At 39.1% G+C, this 24805-nt stretch overlaps 5 protein-coding genes across 7 annotated transcripts; all 5 read right to left on the bottom strand.

Annotated features, from left to right (window-relative positions):
- Positions 1–291: 291 nt before the first annotated feature.
- LOC113749748 (U11/U12 small nuclear ribonucleoprotein 25 kDa protein) lies at positions 292–1853 on the bottom strand. The gene is made up of 4 exons (XM_027293579.1): positions 1442–1853; positions 1205–1310; positions 976–1075; positions 292–611 (listed from the first exon to the last, which is right to left on the bottom strand). Exons 1-4 carry the CDS (start codon positions 1686–1688, stop codon positions 516–518), a joined length of 549 nt encoding a protein of 182 aa, XP_027149380.1. The 5' UTR covers positions 1689–1853; the 3' UTR covers positions 292–515.
- A 362-nt stretch (positions 1854–2215) lies between these two features.
- Positions 2216–5015, bottom strand: LOC113749827 (mechanosensitive ion channel protein 6-like). Its single transcript, XM_027293694.1, has 5 exons — positions 3768–5015; positions 3508–3631; positions 3103–3396; positions 2823–3025; positions 2216–2747 (listed from the first exon to the last, which is right to left on the bottom strand). The coding sequence occupies exons 1-5, from the start codon at positions 5000–5002 to the stop codon at positions 2447–2449; spliced, it is 2157 nt and encodes a 718-aa protein (XP_027149495.1). The 5' UTR covers positions 5003–5015; the 3' UTR covers positions 2216–2446.
- Positions 5016–7131: 2116 nt separating this feature from the next.
- On the bottom strand, positions 7132–8374 carry LOC113749829 (glutathione S-transferase PARB-like). The gene is made up of 3 exons (XM_027293696.1): positions 8136–8374; positions 7880–7928; positions 7132–7754 (listed from the first exon to the last, which is right to left on the bottom strand). Exons 1-3 carry the CDS (start codon positions 8310–8312, stop codon positions 7294–7296), a joined length of 687 nt encoding a protein of 228 aa, XP_027149497.1. The 5' UTR covers positions 8313–8374; the 3' UTR covers positions 7132–7293.
- A 1285-nt stretch (positions 8375–9659) lies between these two features.
- Positions 9660–14502, bottom strand: LOC113749826 (mechanosensitive ion channel protein 8-like). Of its 2 annotated transcripts, none has more exons than XM_027293693.1 (5): positions 12282–14502; positions 11650–11770; positions 10872–11165; positions 10486–10688; positions 9660–10165 (listed from the first exon to the last, which is right to left on the bottom strand). In XM_027293693.1, the coding sequence occupies exons 1-5, from the start codon at positions 14051–14053 to the stop codon at positions 9877–9879; spliced, it is 2679 nt and encodes an 892-aa protein (XP_027149494.1). In that variant the 5' UTR covers positions 14054–14502; the 3' UTR covers positions 9660–9876. The 2 variants fall into 2 exon arrangements, with proteins under 2 accessions (XP_027149494.1, XP_027149493.1); XM_027293692.1 differs by having other exon boundaries at positions 11647–11770.
- A 2377-nt stretch (positions 14503–16879) lies between these two features.
- On the bottom strand, positions 16880–24252 carry LOC113749828 (serine/threonine-protein kinase STY46-like). Of its 2 annotated transcripts, XR_003464587.1 has the most exons (17): positions 23906–24252; positions 23116–23230; positions 22460–22545; positions 22266–22382; positions 22068–22122; positions 21838–21948; positions 20852–20902; positions 20608–20783; positions 20422–20529; positions 19406–19479; positions 19046–19221; positions 18618–18713; positions 18236–18316; positions 18013–18066; positions 17555–17689; positions 17130–17485; positions 16880–16978 (listed from the first exon to the last, which is right to left on the bottom strand). XR_003464587.1 is itself a non-coding variant. In XM_027293695.1 (16 exons), the coding sequence occupies exons 1-16, from the start codon at positions 24091–24093 to the stop codon at positions 17411–17413; spliced, it is 1698 nt and encodes a 565-aa protein (XP_027149496.1). In that variant the 5' UTR covers positions 24094–24252; the 3' UTR covers positions 16880–17410. The 2 variants fall into 2 exon arrangements, 1 of the variants encoding a protein (XP_027149496.1); XM_027293695.1 differs by having other exon boundaries at positions 16880–17485.
- Between the last annotated feature and the right edge of the window lie 553 nt (positions 24253–24805).

Here is a 24805-nt window from a genome sequence, read left to right on the forward strand (position 1 = left end):
AAAAAAACATATGAAAGCAGCACAGAGATTTTTTGGTCTTGTGCATATTTTAGAGAAACATCTGATTTTTAGTTGTTACAGATCTCAAACCTTTGCAACTTGTACACATATTATGTCTACTTATAAAAGAACATGGGAAGGAATAAGAGTTAAAAGTAAGAAATGCCAAGTCCTTTTTAAAAGAAAGCCTTTGACAACGTCTAAACAGTGAAGAAACCAGGACATTTCAAAAGAATGAAAGAGAAGTTAACCAAGTTTGGTGGTGGAATAGTGATTATTTTGATGAAGAAGCATATATAACAGCAGGGGCGACGGGACTGACTGACTACAAAATTTGCAGCAACTAGCAAATTTAAGCACCAAGAATAGCGATGATTTACCCAACATTATTAACTCTGGAGGCTTTATACTTCTCAAGTGAAGATTATAACCTCAGATTGGGGAATCCTCTTGCAACATTTGAAGCAAAAACCAACTATAAAGAACCAGATTCATAAGGAAGAGATGGCTACTGGTTATGTGCTTTTCTTAAGACTATGCATGAACCGATGCTTTCTCCTCCTGGAATGCGTCTTAGAAGCTTTCGACATAATGTAGGAAATAAATCGCACCTGCATGGTGTTTTGAGAACTCTTTTATTTCACAATGTAGCGGTGGAGATCAAAAACCTTCCTAGGGACAGCATACCAAGAACCCGAACAAAGTTTTCCCTTAACTTGAAACACACATAGGAGAATACAGTAACTCATTGCTAATCACAAAAATGGGGCTTATCTCCCAGATTTCAATATAGAAAATCAGTTTTGAGTTTCCTACTCAAATTTTCAATTCACATATTTTGCAGGTTTCTAGACCAAGAAATGTCACTTGAGGATATCAAGAACATGGAAATGGACAAATCTCAATTAGGATTTCAGGATGTCGCAAGAGAATGCCATCAAACTATCATATACGGTGAAATGGAGAGTCTAGTACCTGAGAGTTGTTCCCGATGCCATAGCTTTGGAGTAAAGCATTGTCATCCAGCAGCTTGTCATTGTGATATGAAAGACAAAAATTTTCCCATACATGCTTCCTAAAATTGTCAAAATCACAAAAATATCAAGCTAGACACTGGACTCCCAAATACTTTAGTCACAATCACACACCGTACAACTTATATTCCGCAAAAACAATGATCCGCCCGAGAAAAGCAAGAGCATACCAAGATATGTGACGATGGCCCATCCTAGACTGTTCTATCTCATTGGTTTTTTTCTGAATAGCCAACTTCAAGTCCTTCACTGTTGCAGAGTTCATTAACGGCACATCTTCATAGCAGGAAAACGACGTTCCAAGAAAAAGAAAAGAGAAAAAAATGTAATTCAATTACTGTCATCTGAGAAATTATGCAGTCAAGGCATTCGCTAAAATGTCTAAATGGAAGATAACACCAAATTACCGAAGCTAGTCCCGTCCAATTTAAGGACGGAAATGCGCATGGCACTGCCGAGTTCCAAGCTGATGAGAGTGTCGACATCGGACAGCGTTGGCTTCTTGGGCACATCGGCCAGCACGGGATCGTCGAGAAGGGCTGCTAGTGTGGAGTGCAGCCTGGCTTTCTTGACGTTGCTGCTGGTGTACTCTGGTGGTCCAACGTTGGGGTCCGTCGCTAGTCCTGCATCATCCGTCTTTGCTGATGCTTCCATGGCTGGCCAAAGGGTCTCCAACCAATCTTGTCGAAAATGAATTATGAGTAAACTCTCGTAGACTAAAGAAAAGGTTTAGTATACCTTACGTTAGGCGCTATTTGTTTGTGCCATTTCCTCCTATCCAAAATCCAAATGGGCTTTTTTTTTTTTCTTTATTTTAAATTTCGAACATGATGGGCTGTTGGATCTTAAGATCTTTGGATATAAGAGTTACTACCATATGCTAAGTTATCATCTGATTTGCATCCTTAGTTGCAAAGTATAGTGTCGATTCTGTGAATTAAAACCGATTGAGAGGCACGAAATTCCACAGTCGTGCTTGAGCACATAAAGTCAACTTCTTGTGAATATGCTGCCAAGTTAAAATTGTTTCACAAGTTTCAACGTTTTGATGGCTACCAATTTCCATCGTTCGTCCTCCATGCAAAATTTTGTTTATGCACGATGAATAATCGGTCCAAACGTTACTGCTATGCAGTTTATTTCAGATATGTTGCCCGATAAAAGCATTTTTGATTGCTGCGTCTTATTTCTTGCAAAAAATTTGCATTGGGCACACTTCAATGTCTAGTTTTGATCTGAGAACATAGCTTATTCCGCTCAATTAAAATGTGTAAGACAACAAAGATCTGAGAGTTGGCTGACAGGGCCTTGATCCATTTCCAAGTCAGTTGCCCGTGAAAGGGAGCTAGTACCATATAGTTTGCTTTTTCCACGACATCTATAGGGCCCAGGAAGCAAGAGCAAGTTTTTGTTCATGGTCGCTCTGAGCCAGAACAGGTGGTCCAGTTCGAAGGGAACTTGTTAGAGGTTACCGCAGGCATGTTTCTGACATTCATGTCAAGAGGCAACGGGCGATATTGAATGTCCAGTTCCCTGAAAATCTTGATCATTTCATCAACCAACAATGCTCTCCTCAACCATCTCTGCCTCATGTCCTGATGGTTCATTCTGTGTTTTGGCCAGACTACCATTACCAGTCTGTTCATGTCTTCGACATCCTTAATTAGTATCGTTGGATCCGGATACCAATGCTTTGCGTTACTTTCAACGTAGCTGCAAATATTTCAGGACAGCAGTTAAGAAAGATCCCAGTGCAGATCATGCATATTTCTCAAACAGTTTTACTACCTTCTTATATTCTGCTGCAAAGTGAGAATTTTGTCCCATGGAGTAGAGATGTGGATGGAGAATTCAATTTGATCTCCCATGTGAGGACTACGATTATAGTTGCCAATGGGTCTTGTAGCAAGAATGCTATTGGGATATATGATCTTTTGTCCATCGTATCTCTCAAATTCTGTAGTTAGTATATTCATCTCCACAACTACCATCTGAAACAATGTCGAGAGACGTTTAGAAGTGCGGCATATCGACACATATAGTAGGGATAAAATTTCTGAGCACTTACCTGCACCTCCTCTATTTCACAGCGATCACCCACGTCGTAGGGGTGCATGATGAATAGGAATATGATAGCTTCAAATACTGTTTTCAAGGTGTTCTGAAAGATGAAGCCCACCAAAAGCAGCTGGGAACTGATGATGACAATAAAATGAGCTACTGCAAGCTCAAAAATGAGGAGCCATATAATGACTATGATGATGATTACTACGGCATCCATCAGATGGTGCAGCTCATCGACTGCCGTTTTTGTGTCACTAAGAGACAATTGAAGATATATTCTTTCTTTATATGCATCAACCTACGAAGAACAAAAGAGGCAAAATGGTCTGGTGGCAAGAAGCAAAATGGAGAAAACAAATGATATATATGATCCTCAAGAACTTGACGACATCTTAAAAGAAACATTTACCATCCAACGGGTGAATGAATGCTCGTTGATACCCTCCGTTCCTGCTGTTCCCTCAAACAGATGCATGGCCAGCGATGCTTTATCTGCTTTCATAAATTGCTTCAGATCCTCTAGAACAATGACTCTAGTAAAGATAAGGCAGATTGATCAGTAGATGTGCTCTGATAACATGAAGGAAGGTTGGTATAGCAACTAATGAAAAAAAAAAAAATTTTGTATAGAAGCGGGAGTAAATAATTGGAAGCAACTTAGTTACTTACTCCGAGTTCTTGGCAACATTTTTAAAAATCTTCTTAGCTACTTTTTCTGCTTTGCAGCTCAATGATTTCTCATCCTCATCATCACTCGAATCAGGTAGACCCTCGTCCAGGGTGGAGAGTCCATGTAGCAAGCCACTGTGGACCATACTCAGCCACCTCTTCAGCAGTAGACCTGGTGCTTTTCTCCGAACGAGCTTGCGCTGCCTACCCCTGGAGCTTACCTGACCTTTGCTTTTAGAGAACCCTCGCCTGAGAAATTGAGGAAGATCTTTTAGCTTTGTCTCACCTCCCACCTTTGCTGCATCCTCCTCGCTCTGCTCTCCTCCACCCGGGGGTGCAGACAACTTCTTTATCACGTATTGCTTGAACAAGTACACTTTAGCCCGTTCAAAGAAGGTCTTGTTATAAAAGGATGAAGCCAGGACCTTAACGAAGAACACTTTAACAAGCCAGACTAAGGAACCTACCACGAGACACAGCAGAGCCTTCGATACGCGTGTTAGGGCCTTGCTTCGCGTCTCCAATCCCATATTTTCAGCCACCAGGTAATGCCAAACAATCAAGATTAGCGTTAGCCAAATGCAATGCTGAACAGCCTTCTTCATGCCGTATACAAAATACAAAACCCGCATATTTTTTGAAACAAAAGCTTGCTCAGTGGTAAAGACGATGATCCTCACTCCCCAGCCTGTGACCAAATGACCGCTAATTATAACAGAAATGAGCATCTCCCACTTCCATAGTGGAAGATCCCAGAGCTTGATTTTCTTTAACTTGGTAAGTGAGAGCGTGCATACTAATATAATCATAACCAACACCAGACTCACTAATTGGAACAGAGTCAACAAACTCATCTTTTTTGGGCGGGTTCCAGCCAAAACATCTTCATCCAAAAACCAGTCCTCATCTTCTTGGCTGTTACCGCATCTAGGGGCATCTAGCCTTGACTTCAGACTTTTGGCAAACAACTTTGCCTTTCGTGGGACCGTGACACGAGAAAAACTACTTTCCATAGTTTCTTCGTTCTTCTTGCTCTCTAAGTCGCCCTTCTTTGAAGTGGACAAGAGTTGTACGTGCTCCCTTCCGGTGAGCTCAGCATCAGGAGAAGCGCTTCCAAGGGAAACCCTTGATTTCTCCTCCTTCTCTGAAGACCGTCGTGGCTGAGAACGGTCCTCAGAAGCAATATCATCCTCAACAGGGACAATAATTTGAGTTGGATCAGGTGGCTGCGCCATGAGATGGTTTTGAAAAATGCTAACTTTGTGAAGCAATCAAAACGAAATCCCTGCTTGTGCTTTATACTGATGGTAGCAGCATCCAAGGATCAAATCCATTGACTTTTTTGTATTTCAACATACTATGCCTTCCATTAGAAGACATTTCTGTCGGAATTATTTTCTGAAATGAATAGGTATTGGTCGAATTAACAAGAAAAGCATCTGGTTCAAACTCGAAAAGTAGCCAATGTCAAATCATCCCACATGAGAAACATATTGCATTTACCACTAAAGAAAAGTAAGGGAAAAAAGAAATACATGATGAACGCTAGTACCATTATTCGATTTCTACGTTTCCATTATGATTAATTGAAAGTTTTCCTTTTTAATACATTTTTTTTTCTTTTGTCAGTAAAGCAATAAGTACGAAGAGAAGCATCTCTAGACTTAATCAAGTTGGATAGATTTTCTTGAGGATGAAGAAATTCAGAATACTGGTAATGGTGATTTTAGCCGATAACTACGCCATTTTTGCGAGTTCTTATCAGAGCCAAAATAAGGAAACAACAGCAAACTTTTTACCAGCAGGTTGCAGAAACAGGGCGTACAATTAAACAGGGGAACACAAAACAGATCAGAGTCTTCAATGGCGCGAGCACAGAATTCACATTTTCTGCAAGTAGCTCTTTAAGGATAATTCCTTCGTGAGGATGACGAGCGTTCTTTGATGGCGAAAAATAAGCAGATTCCGTTAAATTTCGAAAGTGATACCAGTCTAGGTAAATGACTTAGAATTTAGTGCCGCTTTACTTTTGTGATGCTGTCTAATTACCCTCCATCAATTCAAGTAATTTCACCTTCAACCGCGGCTTCAGAATCTGATTCACCACTTTGAAACACGTTTCGATACCATTTACAAGACGGAAAATCAACGCTAAAGCTTTCTAACAGGAAAGTAACAACAAGAACCGGGAAGATGTTCATCCCACTTTCAGCATTGAACAGAACAGAACCGATCTTGAGGGTCTGCGCTCAAAAGAAGTGGCTAACTACGAAGCAATACTTGAACAATATGCCTAGCTCGTATGATATTTTCCATGTTCAGTCGACATCATCGTAAAAAGATACTCCAGAAGATTGTTTCTCCAGCGTCATCCATCACGAGCCACTATAGGGGAATCTTTCGTCAACCATGATTGCCAGCTAGTTTCTTGTTCAGGACGACGATTCCAACCGTCGAATATCATAAAACCTGATTCGACATATTTCAATGGATTTATTAGGAAGCAATCACAAAAATGAGTAACATGGCTAAATTAGCACAGCCAAATCCATACGTTCGACGCCTTAACCTATGCTTAACCGGAAAAGATACAAAAGAAAAAAGGTTTTAACCAATTAGCTACTAGACCAAAATGGCCAACAGCCATCAGATGGATCGTAAGAAAGAGCTCAATATAGTAGAATCCAGGTTTCCTCTTTAAGCATTTTGCAGTAATACCATGTCTTTGTTCTAGCGCCTGTTGGAGAAATACAGTACTAAATTAAGTGGTATATGGTTCATTTTAGGTGATGCAAGAAGCAGCAACTTTATCCACCTTGAATTAAAACAAGAAGTGTGCTAAAGCTACACGTCGTCCGCTTCAGATCTACCTTCAAGTTAAAATTTCAAATCATGTCTAAATTCTTCCTCAATTGACAAGCAAGGAGTTTACTGTGAAAGCAGGCATGAAAAAGCTTAAAACAGCGGAGCCCATTCAAAAAGACAGCAAAATGAATCCAAAGCTTTCAAAACAAGAACTCAGAGTGCCTTCTTGTAACAAGGCGTTAGAAAGATTACAATTTGTAGCTAGATCCAGCAACTATTGAAACAAGAGATTCAAAGCTTAAGAAGGGAACGCCATTTACCAATTGAAAAGAAGTTAAATATTATTGGATGTCAGAGTTGTACTCAAACTAATCAAGCAATCTAGTGAACGATAATAAAGAGCAACATTAATCTATTCTAATTTTGATTGCATGACCTTTCATTTTTCTAAACACAATCTTTGGCGGATGAAATTTTGCTCGTCACATGCTTTGTGAAGAATCACCGCTAGCTACACCGTCCAACTCTCAAACTCAATATTAAGTGAAAAATGGGAAGCTAGCTAGTCAGCAAACAAAATTCAATAAACACAAGTCATATATAACCAGGGTTTACATATAAGTGCGAAATTCTAAGTAACCAAAAGCAGAGCTTAAATCAAGCAAAGGAACAACACAAAAAGATAGCAATTATGGATTATGGAGTGAAACCATCACGAACTCTACGCAGGGGGTGAGTTCTGCATCTCAACAACTTTCTTCCAAGAATCCCTGGTGGAAATCTCATCCCACCACCTTGCCACATTCTTCCTCGCATTAAAAAGCTCTCCTTTATCGGTCCCATTAACCAAGTATTGCGCGTTGGGCAGGTGAGAAAGATCAGCTAATGTGAACTCATCCCCAGCCAGGAACCTACTTTCTCCAAGCCTCTTCTCGTAGACATCAAGCACTTTGGACAGTTTCTCCACATTCAGGTTGATGACGTTCTCGTCTTGCTTGATCTTCATTCGGGGTGCAAAGACCAACTGAAACACCAGAAGTGAGCTTGGTGGACTAAAGCTTTGTCCTTCAGCCTCGATCCATTGATCGATTGATGCTTTGACTAGAGGGTTCGTTCCATAAAGGCCCTTGTATCCTTGGCTTGCATACTTATCACATACGTATCTACATATGGCTCTAGATTCTTCATTCATCAAACACATGAAAAGCAAGATAAGAAAAACTTGATGATTTTTATTTTTTATTTTTTTTGGGGGTGGGGGAAGAAAAGGTACTGAAGAATACATAGTGGGAGTGATGAAGGATTACCAAAAAGATTGATGCTTTCATCTTGAAAAGCTGGCACTTGGCCAAAGGGCTGTGTGTAAGCAAACAAAACTTACAAAGATAAGGAAGAGCAAAACCCGGGATGCAGGGAGACAAAATGACATGAAGATATACACATACATTTTGTGAATTCTGTGCTAGTTGTCCCTGAGAACTGTGGGTGGGAAAGGGAAACTGGCAAGCGGAATACATACATGAGATACTAGGAGCAAGTGCAAAGAAAGTAAGAAGGTGGCACCTGGATTTTGAGGTAGTCCGGACTCTTGTGCTCGCCTTTGGCCATGTTAACAGGAATGAGTTGAAAGGGGGCATCTTTCTCAAGGAGACAAGCAAGAACTCTGGAGACAGCAGTAGACAAAGGAGGGCCGTAAACTTTGACCGGGGTAGTGGCTGCCATTGGAGTAGCTCCGGCCATTGTCGTTTTTGCTTTATCTTTTCATTCTCCGAGGATGGTTAGCTGGCCGGGACCAGAATATATTCGGATCAGGTTGAGGTTGGTGTAATTTTCTAATATATTTAATGATAATTGGAATTTAGAACTCCTAACAAAACCCGAGGCACTTTAAACTTCATTTAATATCATTTTCATCATTCACTTTATCATATAGTCCAATACATAAAAAATTATATAATTAATATGATGATGAAAGTGTAATTAATAAAAATAAAAGCGCAAATAAAATATTTCTTTCAAATGAATTCATAAAAACGCTAACTTGGCTGTATACGTTGATAAATATAAATTTACACTCATATTATATGTGAATTTATACCAATTAATGAAAAGTTGTAAGAATTACACCAACTGATTCGAAGGAACAGACCTCAGCTTGTGGGCTTTCCTGCGTGGGCTGTTCATGGTGTTACCCTGCTTGCCCGTTTCCTATGCATCCCCCAAACCGTTGCTAATCATTAAGAATAAAAGTTTCACACGTTTAAATGGGCTTAGGCGGCCCATTATAAAACTCCCCAGCTTCAAGGAAGGGCTAGTGCTTGTGGCCCCCCTTTTTTCTTTTCTTTTTTCTTTTTTTTTGGTCTTAGCCCACATTTTAGACGTCATCGCTAATGCGTTTACTTTTACAACTGCTTCTCTTGCTGTTGACTCCTTCGACCAACTTGATCAAGAAAGTCTCATTCTACGTAACTACAAAATGTCATTCAACCAAAACTTAATTTGTTTCTCAAATTGTACATTAAACTCAATTAAAAGAAGAGAAAGAAAGCATGACACATCTAGCTAAGTTGATATAATAACGTCCAAGTTATCATACATAAATTTTTATGCGGCTAAAAACGAAAACTAATGAAAAATATAAATGAAAAAACATGCAAGGTTCTGAATTGCTCATTGAACCATGATTAATAACCCGAAGGAAAGCCAAATTTCATGAATAATGAGTTAATAATTACCCTTGACTGGTAAAACAGGCTCTGTTTGGATTGTAAATTATTTGAGATATTTTTACTGTAGCATTTTTTGTGATGTGATGTATGTGAAATAAAAAGGTAATTGAGAATATAAAAAGGCGTGTTAGAAATTATAGTAATGATGTAAGCAAATAAATTTTAACAAATAATCCTCAATCCAAACAAACCTGGATTAATAACCCGACGGAGGACGTGAATAATCACGACCATTATTCCTTTTTCAATAGTTAATTTTTTTTTAAAAAAAACTGATTTAGTTTCCTGAACTAAGAAATCTTGAATACGTTTAAATTTCTGCCAAAGAATTTAAGAAGTTGATAGAAAATCAGGATAGCTCGACCGCGAAAGTGTATTATATGATGACTATACACAACCCAACTAGCATAGGTTTGGCCATTGTTAAATAATAGTCGTTGATTACTGCCTCTACATCCAACCAAGGTAACTCCGATTTTGCAGTACTTTTGTGTCTCCCTACTACATCAAGAGTAAGGCTTGACCAATGATATGATATCCGATCTTACTCTTCACTACTAGTTATCCACATGAGGTCAGGTAGAGAAAACTGCCCAATTTGAGGGAGCTCTGCTCGAAGTCAAAGCTGGCATGGTACGTAAATTCACGTCCAGGGGTAGCATGCGGTATTCTATATCAAGGTCCTTGAAGATTTTGATCATCTCCTCAACCAGTAGAGCCCTCCTTACCCATCTTTCACCCATGTCTTGGAAATTCATCGTGTGCGAAAGCCAGATTGACCATTTCAGCCTGTTCAAGTCCTCTACATCGCGCATCACTATCATGGGAGCCGGGTACCAGTGGTCGCTCTTGTTCTCAATGTACCTGCAAGCGTAGCCGCCAATCACAACATACATCAGATCACAACGCAGATGAAGGCTATACTGCTTGCTTGAAATGATAGGCATCCATCCATCCATTAACAGCCCCATTGTCTTCCATATACCGCCCAAACAAAACAAGCTAAGACAAACTAGAGAATACCGTCATCTTTAGTTTGGGCGTGCAAAACTCGGTACAGTATTTTTATGCGACTGATCATATGTTTTAAGGCTTAAGAAGAAAACGCAAAACCAATTTATCTGCAAAAATTATACAGGGCCAAAGTGTAACACAGGAAAGATGAAGAGGCAGCCCACACATACCTAGTTATTCTCTCCTTCATCAAAGCAATCTTTTCCAACGGAGTTGAAACATGGATGCAGAAATCAATAGCATCTCCCATATCTGGACTCCGGTAGTAGTTGCTGATGGGTTTTGTAGACAAGACACTGTTTGGATATATGATCTTTTGGTTATCATACCTCAGAAAAACTGTTGACAGTATATTCATCTCTTCAACCACCATCTGAAATCCGCAGAATGAGAAATCACTAGTTATATCCAACAACCAGCCGGCTCTGACATTAATAAAATTCACAAACAAGCTTCCACTTCACAAGCAGATCACACACCAAAAAAATTAAATAAAATAAAAATAAAAAGAAGAACAAGAAGTAAAGGGATTTTAGTAAAAGAATGAACATCTAACCTGAACTCCATCAATGTCAACACGGTCCCCCACATCATATGGGTGCATCACAAATAAGAAAATAATTGCTTCAAATGTTGTCTTGCAGGTGTTCCCAAACATGAAGACCACTAAAAGAACCTGAGAGCTCAAAAAGATAAAAAAATGGGTAGTTGCAACTTTCAGGATGAGGAGCCAGATGACAACAATGACTATTGCCACAAGAACATTCAACATGTGATGCAGCTTGTTTACAGCAGTTTTTGTGTCATTCAAAGACAAAGCAAGTGCTCTCCGTTCTCTAAAGGCGTTTACCTGCAGAAAATAATAACACATCCTATCACAGTTGGCAAAAAAAGCACACTGGAAAGTAACAACCAGTTTTACACGATCGGACCTATGTAAGATAGAACAGGGAGTAAGAAAGCTCCACTAAAGATACTAAAAGGACAGTCACATATCTTGATAGAGTAACAAGTGATGAATACAATGAGATATTCTCTCATTAACCACATCTAGAAAGGTCAAGATCTGGAAATCCTATCAACAATAAGAAGAGAAGATTATTTGAACGTTCTGATGTCAAGCTACTCGAGTCTTCGACTGTCTCTCAGAATAGCATGTAGATAGAGAAATTTTCATTTGCATCTCACTTGGATGCAAACCAGACTACAACAGTTCCAAACACCAAGCACATTAATAATTGGAATATGATCTGCATCTTATGATTGAAGGAAACAAATAATGGAAACGTCATTCACGATTACACTTGGCTAAAAGGGGGAACATCACTTACTACCCAATTCTTAAGGGCACGTTTGCTGATCCCCTTGCCTTCATTTGTGCCTTCAAATAGGCGCATTGTCTTCAAAGCTTCATCCTCCCTCATAAAGCGCATCAAATCCTCCAGATGGATATATCTAATACACAAAATAAAATTTCTTGAATGAGAGAAATGTTCATAGGTAACAAAATACTTGGCCTCAAACGATAATAATCCACTAACACAAGAATTTCAAATAGTGCTTCATGTGATGGAAAACATTCAGCATGCTGTGGAATATATTTCACTAGCAAATTCAAGATATGACTATCAGAGCACCACTCATGCTTAGTTGTAAACATTTGAAACAAAAGTTACAGCATTTTCAGTTTCGACATAGTGAAATTTCCAGCCATCATTCAAGATAACGTACTTCTTTCACAAATTTCAAATTTAAAGATGCCATATTCAACTAGTGTAGAAGTTTTTACGTGGAATTGTTGACCAAAAATGGGAAACAGCATGATACAGCAAACTTTTCCAGTCATTAATAGACAAATCCAACCATCAAATAATCTAAGAAAGAACCGAAATGGAAACCACCTGTCAGGATGTCAAAGCAAAGCAGAAAATTGCACTATAATGTCCATTCAGGTCTAGTAACTTACTTAGAGCCAGGCTTTGCAACATTGCAGAATATCTTCTTTGCTCCAGCTTTTGCCTGGTTTTCATTCGTAATCTGCACAGAAGTTTCATCCTCACCCCTTGAGTCCTGCAATTTCTCATCTAAAGTTGACAGAACTCCTTGTCTAACGATGTTCATCAACCTCTTCATATTCCAAGCTGAAATATTTTTCTGATTTAACCGGTGCAAATGGTCAATCGTGATACCCTTCTCCTCTTCCTTCTTGGACATGGCCACGGAAAATGTTGGACTTTTTGCGGACATGGCAGTGGCAGACGTAGGACTCTTGCGAGGCGTACCAATCACTTTTCCACTCTTCAACACATTTGCCTTGAGATCAGCAGGCAACTTAGCACCAGCATTCTGAAGCTTCTGGACCTCAGCCAAGACCCTCTCCTCCTCCTCTTGCTCCTGCTGAATCTCAATCAACGGTGGCCCGGATAATGTCTCGATCACATACTGATTAAACAAAGACTCCTGAATCCGGTCAAAAAACGTACTAACATGAAAAGACGATGCCAAAACCTTAACAAGCAGGGTCTTAAGAAGCCAAATGAATGTTCCCACCAGAAGGCACACCCAAATCTTAGTAACATAAGGCAAAATCTTCCCATTTGTCACCCTCTCAACCTTCTTATCAAAAATAAGATGCCAAGCAATCAAAACCAGAGCCAACCAAACACAGTTCTGCACAGCATTCCTCAAACCATAAACAAAATACAAAACCCTCTTTCTTAACAAAAAATTCCTCTCTATCAAGAAAACCACCACCCTGATTGCCCATCCAGAAAACAACCTCCCACAAATCAACACCAAAATCATCAACTCCCATTTCCACAGATGCAGCTCAAAAATAGTCTGTTTCTTCAAAACTCCGATAGTAAGGCTACAAACTAAAGCGGCAACGATCAAAATCAGACCCAGCAGCTGAAGCACAGTGAGAGTGCTGAACTTCATCTTCTTGAACTCTTCTGGTAAATCATCCTCCAAGAAAGGGTCATCTTCGTCAATCTCACTGGCTTTCCCCAGCACCCCAGATTTCATCAACCTCTGGGACCGCTGATCTTGCTCCGGTGGGTCCAACAGCCTCGACTTCGTCTTCGTCATCAACAGGCTCGATTTTCTCCTGAACGAAGAGTTCCCACTGCAAACCAATACCTCCTCCGGTTCGCCGTTTCTCCCAATACCGCCGCTGGCATTAGACCGGCGGCGAACCGGTTCAGCTACATTTTCAGTAAACGAGACTCTAACCTCCCTGGGAGTAATCTGGTCGCAGTTATTAGGACTCTCCGGTATCCTAGATAACGGAGAACGTTGAGATAACGGCGACTCGGTTACAAAGTCGAAATCTTTAGCGTTATTAGCAATGGCCTTCATGGCAGCATCGTTAGAAAAATCGTAACTTGAGTCTCGCCAGACATTACTTTTAGCAGCATTTGCATTAGCACCACTCACCTGGGCCTGGCTAGAAGTAGAAGACGACGAAGAAGAAGTCAGCTCGGTTTCTTTACTAACAGTGGTGGGCTCTCGGTCTCGCTCTCCTCCTCCTCGGGGGTTGATTCTGATGACGACATCGTTTTGAGCAGAAGAATCGGCGCCGACGGGAGCGGATGTCATGTTAGAGTTATTAGAGTCGGAGAAGTTAAGGTTTTGGGTCTGATCTAAGAGGGCTAAACGCTCGTCTTCAGGGAGACGGGACTGATCAGCAGCAGAAGGAGAGTGAATGTTTTTGAAAGATTTTCTAAACTTTTCCATGTGACTTTCAACTTAAAGTAAAAGGAGTTGTTGCCAAGGCCGCAACACACGTCTCTAGATTATTCAACTAAAGTCAGAATTGAAAGTATATTCAAGGGGATTGATTGATGAGGTGTTGAGAGACGGAGCATTAAATTAATGGCCTAACCACTACAATAAGCTTTGAGCACCGCCTTTGGGTTTGTGGGGTTCTACTTCTGGCGTTGTGGGTATACTATTCATTGATCCTTGACTATTGCAGGAGGAGGGGAGTTGGCAGTAGATTTGAGTTTTGAGGCAGGGAGAGTGAGAAACCCAAGAAGATTTGGCTGAAATGGCTCGGGTTTTTATGTAGAACGGAAGCGTAGGGAATCAGAGACAGGGAAGGGAGAATTAGGTAGGCAGATCAGAAGATTGGGATTTGGGGTGGATCCCTAATGGTACAGGTGTCCATGGACAATGCAATTACAATTACGTTTGGACTTGACATTCTAAGGGAGGGAAATGGAGTACATATTCGGACGCAACGCAAGTAAATTGTTCCGGGCAAATGGAGTACATATTCACGCGCTAGCCAAAAAAAAAGGTTTTTGGCGCCCCTTGAGTCTGAAAATGCTCCTATTATTTCTTGTATGCTTCGTTTTATGTAATGATATTTATTGTGCTCCGCTGGGGATTCGGGGCTGGAACGATTGTCAGAACAATCGTTCCGAAAAGTGTAACACCATTTACACACGGTATAATATCATCTGTACAAGGTGTAACAATAGAACAACAGCGAGTAACACTAGAATAATATTTTTTGATCTAATCATGACCGTGAACCTTCCGGACCGTTGTTTCTGACAACCGTTCCGGCCCTTCCTCCTGCAGTTTGTTTTTGCTGGTTTGCGACCTCGAGACGGGATCTTATCTTTTGGAACAATTGCGCTTTGTTATATGTTTCGAACTTGCGGCTAGCTGCTTGTTCTTTTGAGTCAAAATCATTCTTCTTCATCGACTGAATACTATAATCTTCTTCTATCTCATCAATTAGTCTCTTTTTCATTGCGATTTCACACAAAACCTAATCTAGCTACAATTCCAAAATTTTAATTTAGCCTCGAATGTTACAAGAACACTCCCTTCAATTTCAATTACAGTGCAGACTGTCACCCTTATCATCACCCAAACTTTTTGCAGTACATTATTGATTCTAGTCAGTTCTTTAATAAGCCACAAACTTGGAAAGAAGAGCAAAGAGAAACGCACCATTAACTCTAAGCACTTGCGCTAAAACAAAAAAAATGGTGAAGACATCCACTAAATCATTTGTACTATTTGCCAAACTAGAAGCAAACACTCCATGCCACTCTTCTCTGAACTTTTGGAGCCTTTTATAGCGGCGGATGATTTGCAACTTTTGCATCTACGTGGATAACGAGTCGAGTGGTTTGCCAAATTTTTTGCGTGTAAAAATGTTGGCGGCGTCGAGTGTTATGATACCATGTTCAAATAAATGAGAGTCTTAATAATCTACTATCTATGCAAAAGATTCATGTCGCTATTCCATGAACTGTACAAGATGAGTACACTCCTAGCATTCGTTTTAGTCCAAACTCCAGCAAAAAATATAAAGCAAAGGGAATAATGGGAGCAACAAACAAAATGTTCGAGAGCTTTTAATAATAATGTCTTATTTTGTTTTATTTTGTTTTGTCTGCTTGTGAGACGCTTAAGTAGTATAGTAGTAGTTTGTCAAATTGTTGGTTGATGCCTTGATGTCTAAAAGCAAAAAACAGATTGGTTGGTTAACGTTTTGATGATAGGTTTTATGGTCAAAACAGTGGTTTTTGATTTTTTATTCTTTATTGTTATTATTATAATTAGTGTGTTTTGGCGTACGGCTTAACTGAACTGTCAAGTCTCACGTTGATGATGGGCGGATAACGGACCGAAAGCAGCAGCTACTTACAAGAGTCGGAGTCCTACGCGTGGCTTCAATTCCGCGACCGCCGTTTTCGGGGTTCCGCGTTTTTCTTATTAGCCCTACTTTTGGACAAAGATGTCCAGCTGCGAGCCTCATTGTCATTGCTGGTCCGTACTGAGTGGTGACTGCTGTTGCGTTTTGGACAGCCCAAGTCCAGACATCCCACTGTTGAGCGGGCCCTACCCAAACCAACCCGACATCTCCGCCTGTATTTCTATCACTTCACCTGACCTTTTCCTTTTTTTTAAACAAAAAAAAAAAAAAAAAAAAAAAAGACATGATGGGCTTCGCAGTCTGGTAAGCGGAAGAATAATGAGGAGAATAAGGTATGGTAATAAGTTTACAACGTTAACAATTGATCCACTTTCCTTTTTAAAAAAAAAAAAAAAAAAAGTGCTTACAGCAACAAATTGAAAAGACCAAAAAACGTTTAGCCCTTCGTAGCGTTTTAGATTTATACATAATTCAGGTGTCTCTTTGCTAGCAATTGATTCTCTTCCTTTCGCTTTCCACTTGTATGCTTGCTTCCCTAATTCACGATACGGTCCAACTTTCAATTCAAAGTTTTCTACTTCAAGAGCTGTGCTTGATTTATTCTGCAAGTTCATTATGAAAGATAATTTGTATTCTAATTCTATTGTTGTTTAAAATTACACAATGTACCAACCATTGTTGCGGGAAAATCAACCCAAATTTGGTTGCTGGAAAATCATTAAAAACAGAAAGTTATTGTTAACTTCTTCCCATTCACTTGTATTCGTAATGATTATATGTGTTCGTGCTTTGCCATTTTATAGAAATGCGATCGCTACATTGATATACAAAATTCCATTCCTCTTTAAAAACTGAGGTAGACCAAAGGACAAGCAATGCGAAAATGAAATCCGAAGCATAATAGTAGTGACACCATGAAAAGTTTGTGTGATTGAGACCAGCAATGGACGGCGATGAAGAAGGCTTCCTCTACGCTCTTAGTCCTGTTCCAAGACTATACCGCATCAGTGAGCTCTTCATCGCAGAAAAACTACACCTACTTGTGATTTTCTTTTTCTTTTTTTTTTTCTGAGTACCAAACTTGGAAGAGAACTAGTACACGTTCTAAATGGACTATACAACAATGTTCCATACCTTACGAGAAGGTACGTTCCAACTACTCAAAGAGAACAACGGGGCCAAGGGGAAAAAACACGAAGAATTACGAAAAGAAAGGGGTCAGCTTCCATTAATCTGTGGAGGGTTCCGACCCGTTAGATATGCAATCGCTGGTGTAGGAAATTCTTTTGGACAAAATTGCTTCTTTTGCTTCCACTCGCTCTTATGCCGCTTAGCAGCTGGGGGAACACTTCCGCCTCTTCTGCAACTTGGGTAGCTACGCAAGCAACATGCAGCATTTTCACTTTCTTGCCTGTTCAGCCCAATACATCCATGAGCTGATAGGGTTCTCCAAGGCTTTTCCTTTTGGGGGCCCGCTCTTCTTGAACAACCTAGGCTCAAGAAGTAAATTTTAGTAGTCTAACAGTCCTGAAAATGGAATAGTAAGGGAGGCATTATACCCTATTTGCCATGTCTTGTAAGATTTCAACAATCTCGGAGAACTCTGGCCTTGAGGATGGATCTTGCTGCCAGCATCTCTCAAGTAATTCCACCACCAAGGGATGAGTTTGCCTTGGTATGGAAGGCCTTAGACCCTAGAATCCCCATCACAAAGAACAGCCACCCAAAAGTTAACTAAAATTCTTGATGGATCCTTCCATTTAAGAAATATGCTCTTCATGATGAAAACAACCATTCAACTTCTGAAGGTACTTGTTGAGCAATGATATGTCAATCAACGCTAAGGTTTCTAACATAATGGAACATGACATTCATCGATTAACATGGTGACAGACATGGAATCCGTAGTAGTTGTAGTTCTCTTCACTATTTGAGGAAGAAAGAAAAAAGTCTATATGAGCAATGCAGACTGCTGGGCTGAGGGTGGATAATAATCTCATCACGTCTAAGAAATTACCTTCTGGACCACACCAACTGCTGCTTGTAATGGGGTCATATGCTCATAAGGAAGCTGGCACATCAGAATAAATGATCATTGATACATGGAAATCATATATCTACAATCTAAATGGGAATCATCACCTATGTTCCAAGAGTTGAGTGAAGAAATCATTTTAGACAATCTTCCATATGACTTAATTAGAGAACTAATAACATTGTAAACTGCAACAGAGTAGGACCTTTGTTGTCAGCAGCTCCCAAAGAACTATTCCAAAGCTGAAAACGTCAGCCTTATGATTATATGGCTTGTGTTCAATAACCTTCAAGAATCAAAACAAATAAGCAGAATGAGAGCCAACCATATACGACTGAATTGTGTAAAGTACTAATGCTGACAGTATACTAGGATGGTACTTCCTTGACTATCGATTTCAGGTCACATATAATTTGTAAGGGAAATAATCTCTAAATACTATCAAGCTGCATGAAAATAGTGAGTCATAACTGAAGAATGAACTGTGTTATCAACTAACATTGGAAGAGCTCAAAAAAAAAAAAAAACCTAACATTGGAAAAGGTAATTGTGTTTCCACAGAATTCAAAGTAGAGAAGAAAGTTGACCTCAGGAGCCATCCAGCGATATGTTCCTGTCTCAGCAGTCATGACACCAGATTGAACTTGCACTCTAGCTACACCAAAATCAGCGATCTTAACTACCTGTCAGTTCATACACGCACACACATACAAAATCCCGTCAGCAACTAAAACCTATCCACAAGCTTGATACAACTATTATTCAGATGATGAAAACATTCAAGCAAGCACAAACATATCTTACATTTCTATGAATTATTAATTTGAAGAAGTAAACTCAGGAAGAAAACCATTATAGCTAGATGTAATTGGCGTTTAGAATGCAGAGACCATAAAACATCCATCTAAAAACAATAATTCATTTACTGACAAACTGGATTCTCTTTTTACTTTCGATTAGAAAATGAAAAGCAAAAATCATCTGAGAAAAACAAAGTAATCTTCAAGATCCTTACTTCATTCTCATCCAAGAGAAGGTTGGCTGCCTTAAGGTCTCTGTGGATTATATTATTCTGGTGCAAATAGCTCATTCCTCTTGCAACATCAACAGCAACTTTGAGTATGGCAGGTAGCTTAAGTACACCATTCTGTTTATGCAGGAGATCATAGATGCTTCCTCCATGCATATATTCTGAGAACAAAATCAAGAAAGAGAACCAGATAAGGCTGGCTTCCATGATGGACATCTTCAACAAACACAGATAGAAGTATGATTGGAAAGGTGGACCTTGACACTGAAAAAGGATAAACAAAGAAAGAAGTAATTAATCAAATAAATGTTCACAAGATCCATTCTAAATCAGAGCAGGATTTACCAGTTACAATGCACAAGAGTGGAGGTCTTGTACATGCACCAATAAACTGCACAACATTCTTGTGCCGAACTTTCCTTCAAGTACAGAATTACTTGGTTTAGATTGGAGAATCAACAACATAGATGATGGGATCACAATATATAAATAAATCAGCAATATGGTTATATTCCAGTATACCGCATAGAGCTGGAAAGGTATGCTTCTGCTAATTGAGATATAACTATATTTTAGTTTTTCTGTAAGTCATGACCATGGAGAAATAATTCTGCTTGGTACAAAACAAAATGTTTCTCTTTGCTAGAACATAATCACTTAGTGCAAACATTGAAAGCGATAGTCACCTTTCATGTTACTTTCATTATGTATTGATTCTTCTTTAGCAATCTACCAACTTATTTCACGCTAAAAACATCCAAGGTAAATCTTGAATGGCAACATGTAGCAATCTTGAAAATTGATTTAAACCAAAAGTATCACAAAGCAGCTCTGCAGAACATCATTAGAAAAATTTATTTCTAGGGAATTAGCAGCAGAAATTGATGAACCTATAACAGTCCCAAATTTAAATCAGCAAAAGCCAACCATCACGAGGAAATTTTATGTCTAGGGAATTAGCAGCACAGATTCATCAACCAATGGGAAGGGTCCCAAATTTGCAGGATGCAAAACATTCGTGCATCAAGGACACCATGGGACATTTCTTTCACAAAAATGTTCAGCCAAACTAGGTGCATTTCAGCTACTTTATTTTTTCTTTATTTGTCTGTTAAGAATCATTTCACCATGTTAGTAGGTTGCAGACTAAGATCAACATTTATTGGACAGGTGCTTATTCTGTGGTAAACACAGAATACCTTGTCATTGAAGAGATCACAGCAACAGCATATAATGAACTCAAGAAAATACACTTGTTGAAAAGCGTGCATGGACTCAAGATAAAACAAAAGCTTCTCTATATTATCCAACAAAACTTAGATATACAGCCAAAAGAATTGCACATAGTGAAGAAAATGAACCTCAAAATGTAGACTTCTTGAGCAAATTCTCTTTGTACTGTTTCAGTTAAGTGCTCAGCTTTAAGAACTTTGATTGCCACATCCTGACTATGAAAGATGCCCTTGTATCTGTTTGGCATCAAAAGATTATATTTAAAGGAAACTAATGGATTAGCATAACTATACTTTAAATAGCATAGCACTCACAGATCACCATTTGATCCTGTGGCAATTTTATGCTCAAATTTCACCAGCTTGGCATCGATTTCCCAGACATCACTATCATCAATTGGTATGTTGACCTCATCTGGGAGAAGTGCAATCTTACTATGCTCCAACTTTACACGAGAAGGCAACATTTCTGGATTTAATCCAGAATATTCCTGCATTGTACTTGAAAAGTATGTTAACTGGAAAACAGTCCAAAACAAGTTCTAATGAATCAAGTTACCTCGATCTTTGGAATTTCTTTCTCTAATACTTTTACGAGCTGGTCTGTTCCCTAGCAAAATATTTGCAGCAAGCAAGAAAGTCAACTTGTGGAGAAATGAATAATATAGCACCAAAAATATTAGGGCTTTAAAACAATGATCTTAAAATTCTAGAAGATACTTAAAGTTGTAATATTGAGGTATTAATATTAGCAGTGCAAGATCCAATGACAAACTCAAGGTCCACACATGCTGTTGTACATGCTATAGCAGCTAACATTTAATCAAACTTTGATCAAACTAAGCACTAGAACACCGAATGAAAGAGTGTATATAATGCTGAAATTCTTCCTTCTGATAAAATGCTATTCTTTTACGTCCTTATTCCTCCTCTCCTACAAAATAATTACCTTCAGGACTAAAATTCTACTGTCACCCGCCTAAATTAAGAAGAATGTAATGCAAGTCATGCATTGGTTATTTGATTGCTTCAGTAAAAGATTTATAATCAGCCTCATTCCCAGCTACCTGATGCATATTCTCTGACCATATAGCTTCAGAGCATCAACCTTTTTGGAACACGAGTAAGAGTAAATACAGCAGAGCTTCCATCAACCTGAAGATCAGCTGGCTAAAAGGCTCGAACGCACAGGAAATTTCCAAATCCTTCCATTACAAACTACATATATGAAGCTGGAGCATCTAATCACGAAAACATTACCCTAAGGTACAAAAAATGATGCAGTGGATGTTCAAATTTCCATGTATAAAAGCATTAAAGCAATAGCCAAAAGTCTAATACTTGCGATACACGTTATAATTATTGCACGTATTGCTTTGACATGGACATGGAAAGCTGCTGATACAGACGATACATGCATGTTAGTCACAGCAAACCACACCACCAAATTTACAGTCTGCAAAGGTTCTTCATGATCTCATACACAATAAATCGTACTTCTCATGAAGAATAGCTACATAAACAGCTAAAAAACAAAACACATACCTCATAGGCCCAACCATCAACAACAAAGACATCCAATGAGTAGCCATCTGATGTCGAAAATGCATGAGCTTCTTGAATGTTCAGCCCAACCTCAGAAAGCAAGGAAGTCAACTGAAAATATAGATATACAAACTCAGATAAAAACTTAGTTACAATCATTTCACATAAAAGCAAAAAGATCAGTAGAGAGGAGAAGGAAGAAAACAAGAAAGCGGGATGAGGTCACTCACGCGACTGAGGAGTTTTGGCTTGTCATTTGTAGAAATTGTAACTTCGTGCAGAGGACTGCAAGGATTTAAAGATCAATGTTACAAAGATGCTAATAAAAATCTGCCCAGAATCCATAAGATGTTCTCCCTGGAAAAGTCATCAGGTGACAAGAAAGAAAAAGAATAGCTCAATGAGGCCCAAACCTTTCAGAGTATTACCGATATAAGTGTGAATGTCCACTCACAGAACTATCTCCACGCTGAATAAAAGCTCTGTTTGCTTCTTGTGCAAATTCAGAATTAGATGACAAGTTGAAAGCCGGTGGAGGATGAAGTCTACAGATCAGGGCAACCAACTTGTGTCAGATAAAGAGGGGTCAATCACAGTTAGTACATGGTCATGGTGTCTCTACCTGCAAGGATGATTGTACTTCTGAACGCTTTTTGTGAAGCTTGAATGAACTGAATCATCAGCATTTCCATCAGAGAAAGGATGAACCTATATGAAAGATAAAGTTAACTGATATTTTGAACCTTTGAACAAGTTAAAAGTACATAGCCAGTACATAGCCAATTTTGATCGAAACACAAAGAAATACCAAAGATTGCACAGATTTAAACACACACATATGGTTTAACTAACAAATGCCATCGCAAGACAAGATATGCAACAGTTAATATAAGCAGCATATATCTTGGATTAAGTAGGACGGTACTCTAGAGCAGATTTACTAGGCCACGTGCCAGTGTCCAAGATAGCTCATAGACAACAGTGAATAGAGATTGACGTATCAGAAAAAACAAAAATAATAAAATTGTACAAATTTAGCGTGTAATCATGTTTATTGCACTTCCTCAATGCATAAAACTTTCGTAAATCAGAGGTTAAATCAGTTGATTGTGGCGGAGAACTCTGAGCCAAATAAAACACCATGTAACTTTCACTTCTAATATGAGTTAAACAATCTGTGTAGGAAAAGATTTTCCAAAAGACTCTGGCCTTTTCTGGGACAGTCTGAACAAAAGCTATGATAAAAAAGATTAAGTGAAGATGGCTCCAATTTGGTACCTGCACAAGGCGGACTTCAAATGCTGGCCTGGTGTAAGGGTCATGTGCCAAATGAAGCAATTTCTTGTGCACAAGGACATCTTGTGCCCTTTCAGTATTTACATCCAAAGCATAACTGCAGTATCCAAAAGAACAAATCAGCAGCAGAGCAACCTACCCTTTATCCCAGTCCCTATTTCGTTAAAAACACTCTATCTCTTCCAGATACGAGATTTCATGTGAACGGTTCACTCAAAATTTCAAATCATTGAGTTTAATCAGCAAGTTGCTCCTGACAAATTAAACTGAAATTGATTATCAATTCAAAACCATGCCTATTGTCTCTTTCAACTACAGTAGTTGCACTACAAAACGTCTAATCCACGAGCAGAATCATATATTTTCGCAAAGCAACTACTATGCAAATGAAGACTTTAGTTAACGCAAGCAAATCCATGATAACGACATATTAACAGCGCGTCTCTCACACAGCTATTACGAAGATAAACAAAGTAGATGGCGATGAAATCAACTAGCCTTGACCACCAATGTTCGGTGGTTGTAACGAATTAAGGTCGAATCTAACACAAGGAACTCGCCTTCTAGACTTAAATCCTCACCGTTTTTACCCTTTTTTTTTTTTTTGCTGATGTATTCGGCGATCACCACACCAAAACTCCAAATTAAACAACTTAAAAGCGTCAAAACTAAGTACTTCCTACTGAATTAAGTATAATTCAACTTAATCATCACCAATCCAATGAAGGAGCAACATGCAGAAAGAAAAAAGAGAAGACGGTATATGCGGTACCGAAGAGGAAGCCTAGTGAAGTGATTCCAGAGCTCATCTTTAAAACCAGGCCGGCTAACTTCTTCGACTTCGGACTCCTCAAGTCTTCGGAGAACGTCGTGGTAAACCTCGACCTTGAGACGCCGTTTCCGACCGGGACTCGGCGAAGATTCCGATGCTCTGCTGCTGCAACTCTCCGTATCTTCCATATTGAGTTGGGATGGGAGTTCACCACCGCTATAGAGTCATCACACCAACAAAAAAAAAAAGCCAGCATCAGAATATGCAAATGGATCCAGATTCCCTAACGAGTAATAAATAAATTACTCCGGTAATTGACCAGTGTAATGCATACTGCATAGCTAAGAAAGATAGAGGAAAGAGAGAGAGAGAGAGAGAAAGAGGAAAATACTAAATAAAAAGACTGAGAAGAGTTGTTGGAGTTTACCAGTTTGTTTTTGGTATTATAGTTTATATTGTGTAGTATTATAGTTTATACCATGGGAGTAGTAGTAGAAGTGGAGAGAGTATTTGTTTATGACCGCTTGCATGAATTGAAAGCGAAAAGCAACGAAGCAAATACAAAATTGCAGACTTGGCTGTGTATCGACGTGGATTCAAACGATGATGCGAAGCTTTGCTCATATCACCTCCTCCTGTCCGAGTGTCCTCTCCCCTCCATTTTACTATTATATTATTATTCTTCTAGTGTTAGTAACTAGCACTCCGTAGAGTATTATCTTATTATGGATCTGTAAATATATCCATGTCACCGTCATTATAAAAATAAAATATGACTACTAACTACTGTACAACCTCTTGAATAAATATTTATCTATATGAATAAATCTTACATGCACTGATAGACAGGCAGTGTATATATTATCATCATCGTTGGATTCATGACATGTATATAAAAAT

The sequence above is a fragment of the Coffea eugenioides genome, chromosome 10 (genome assembly GCF_003713205.1).
Source record: "Coffea eugenioides isolate CCC68of chromosome 10, Ceug_1.0, whole genome shotgun sequence".
Lineage (NCBI taxonomy): Eukaryota > Viridiplantae > Streptophyta > Magnoliopsida > Gentianales > Rubiaceae > Coffea > Coffea eugenioides.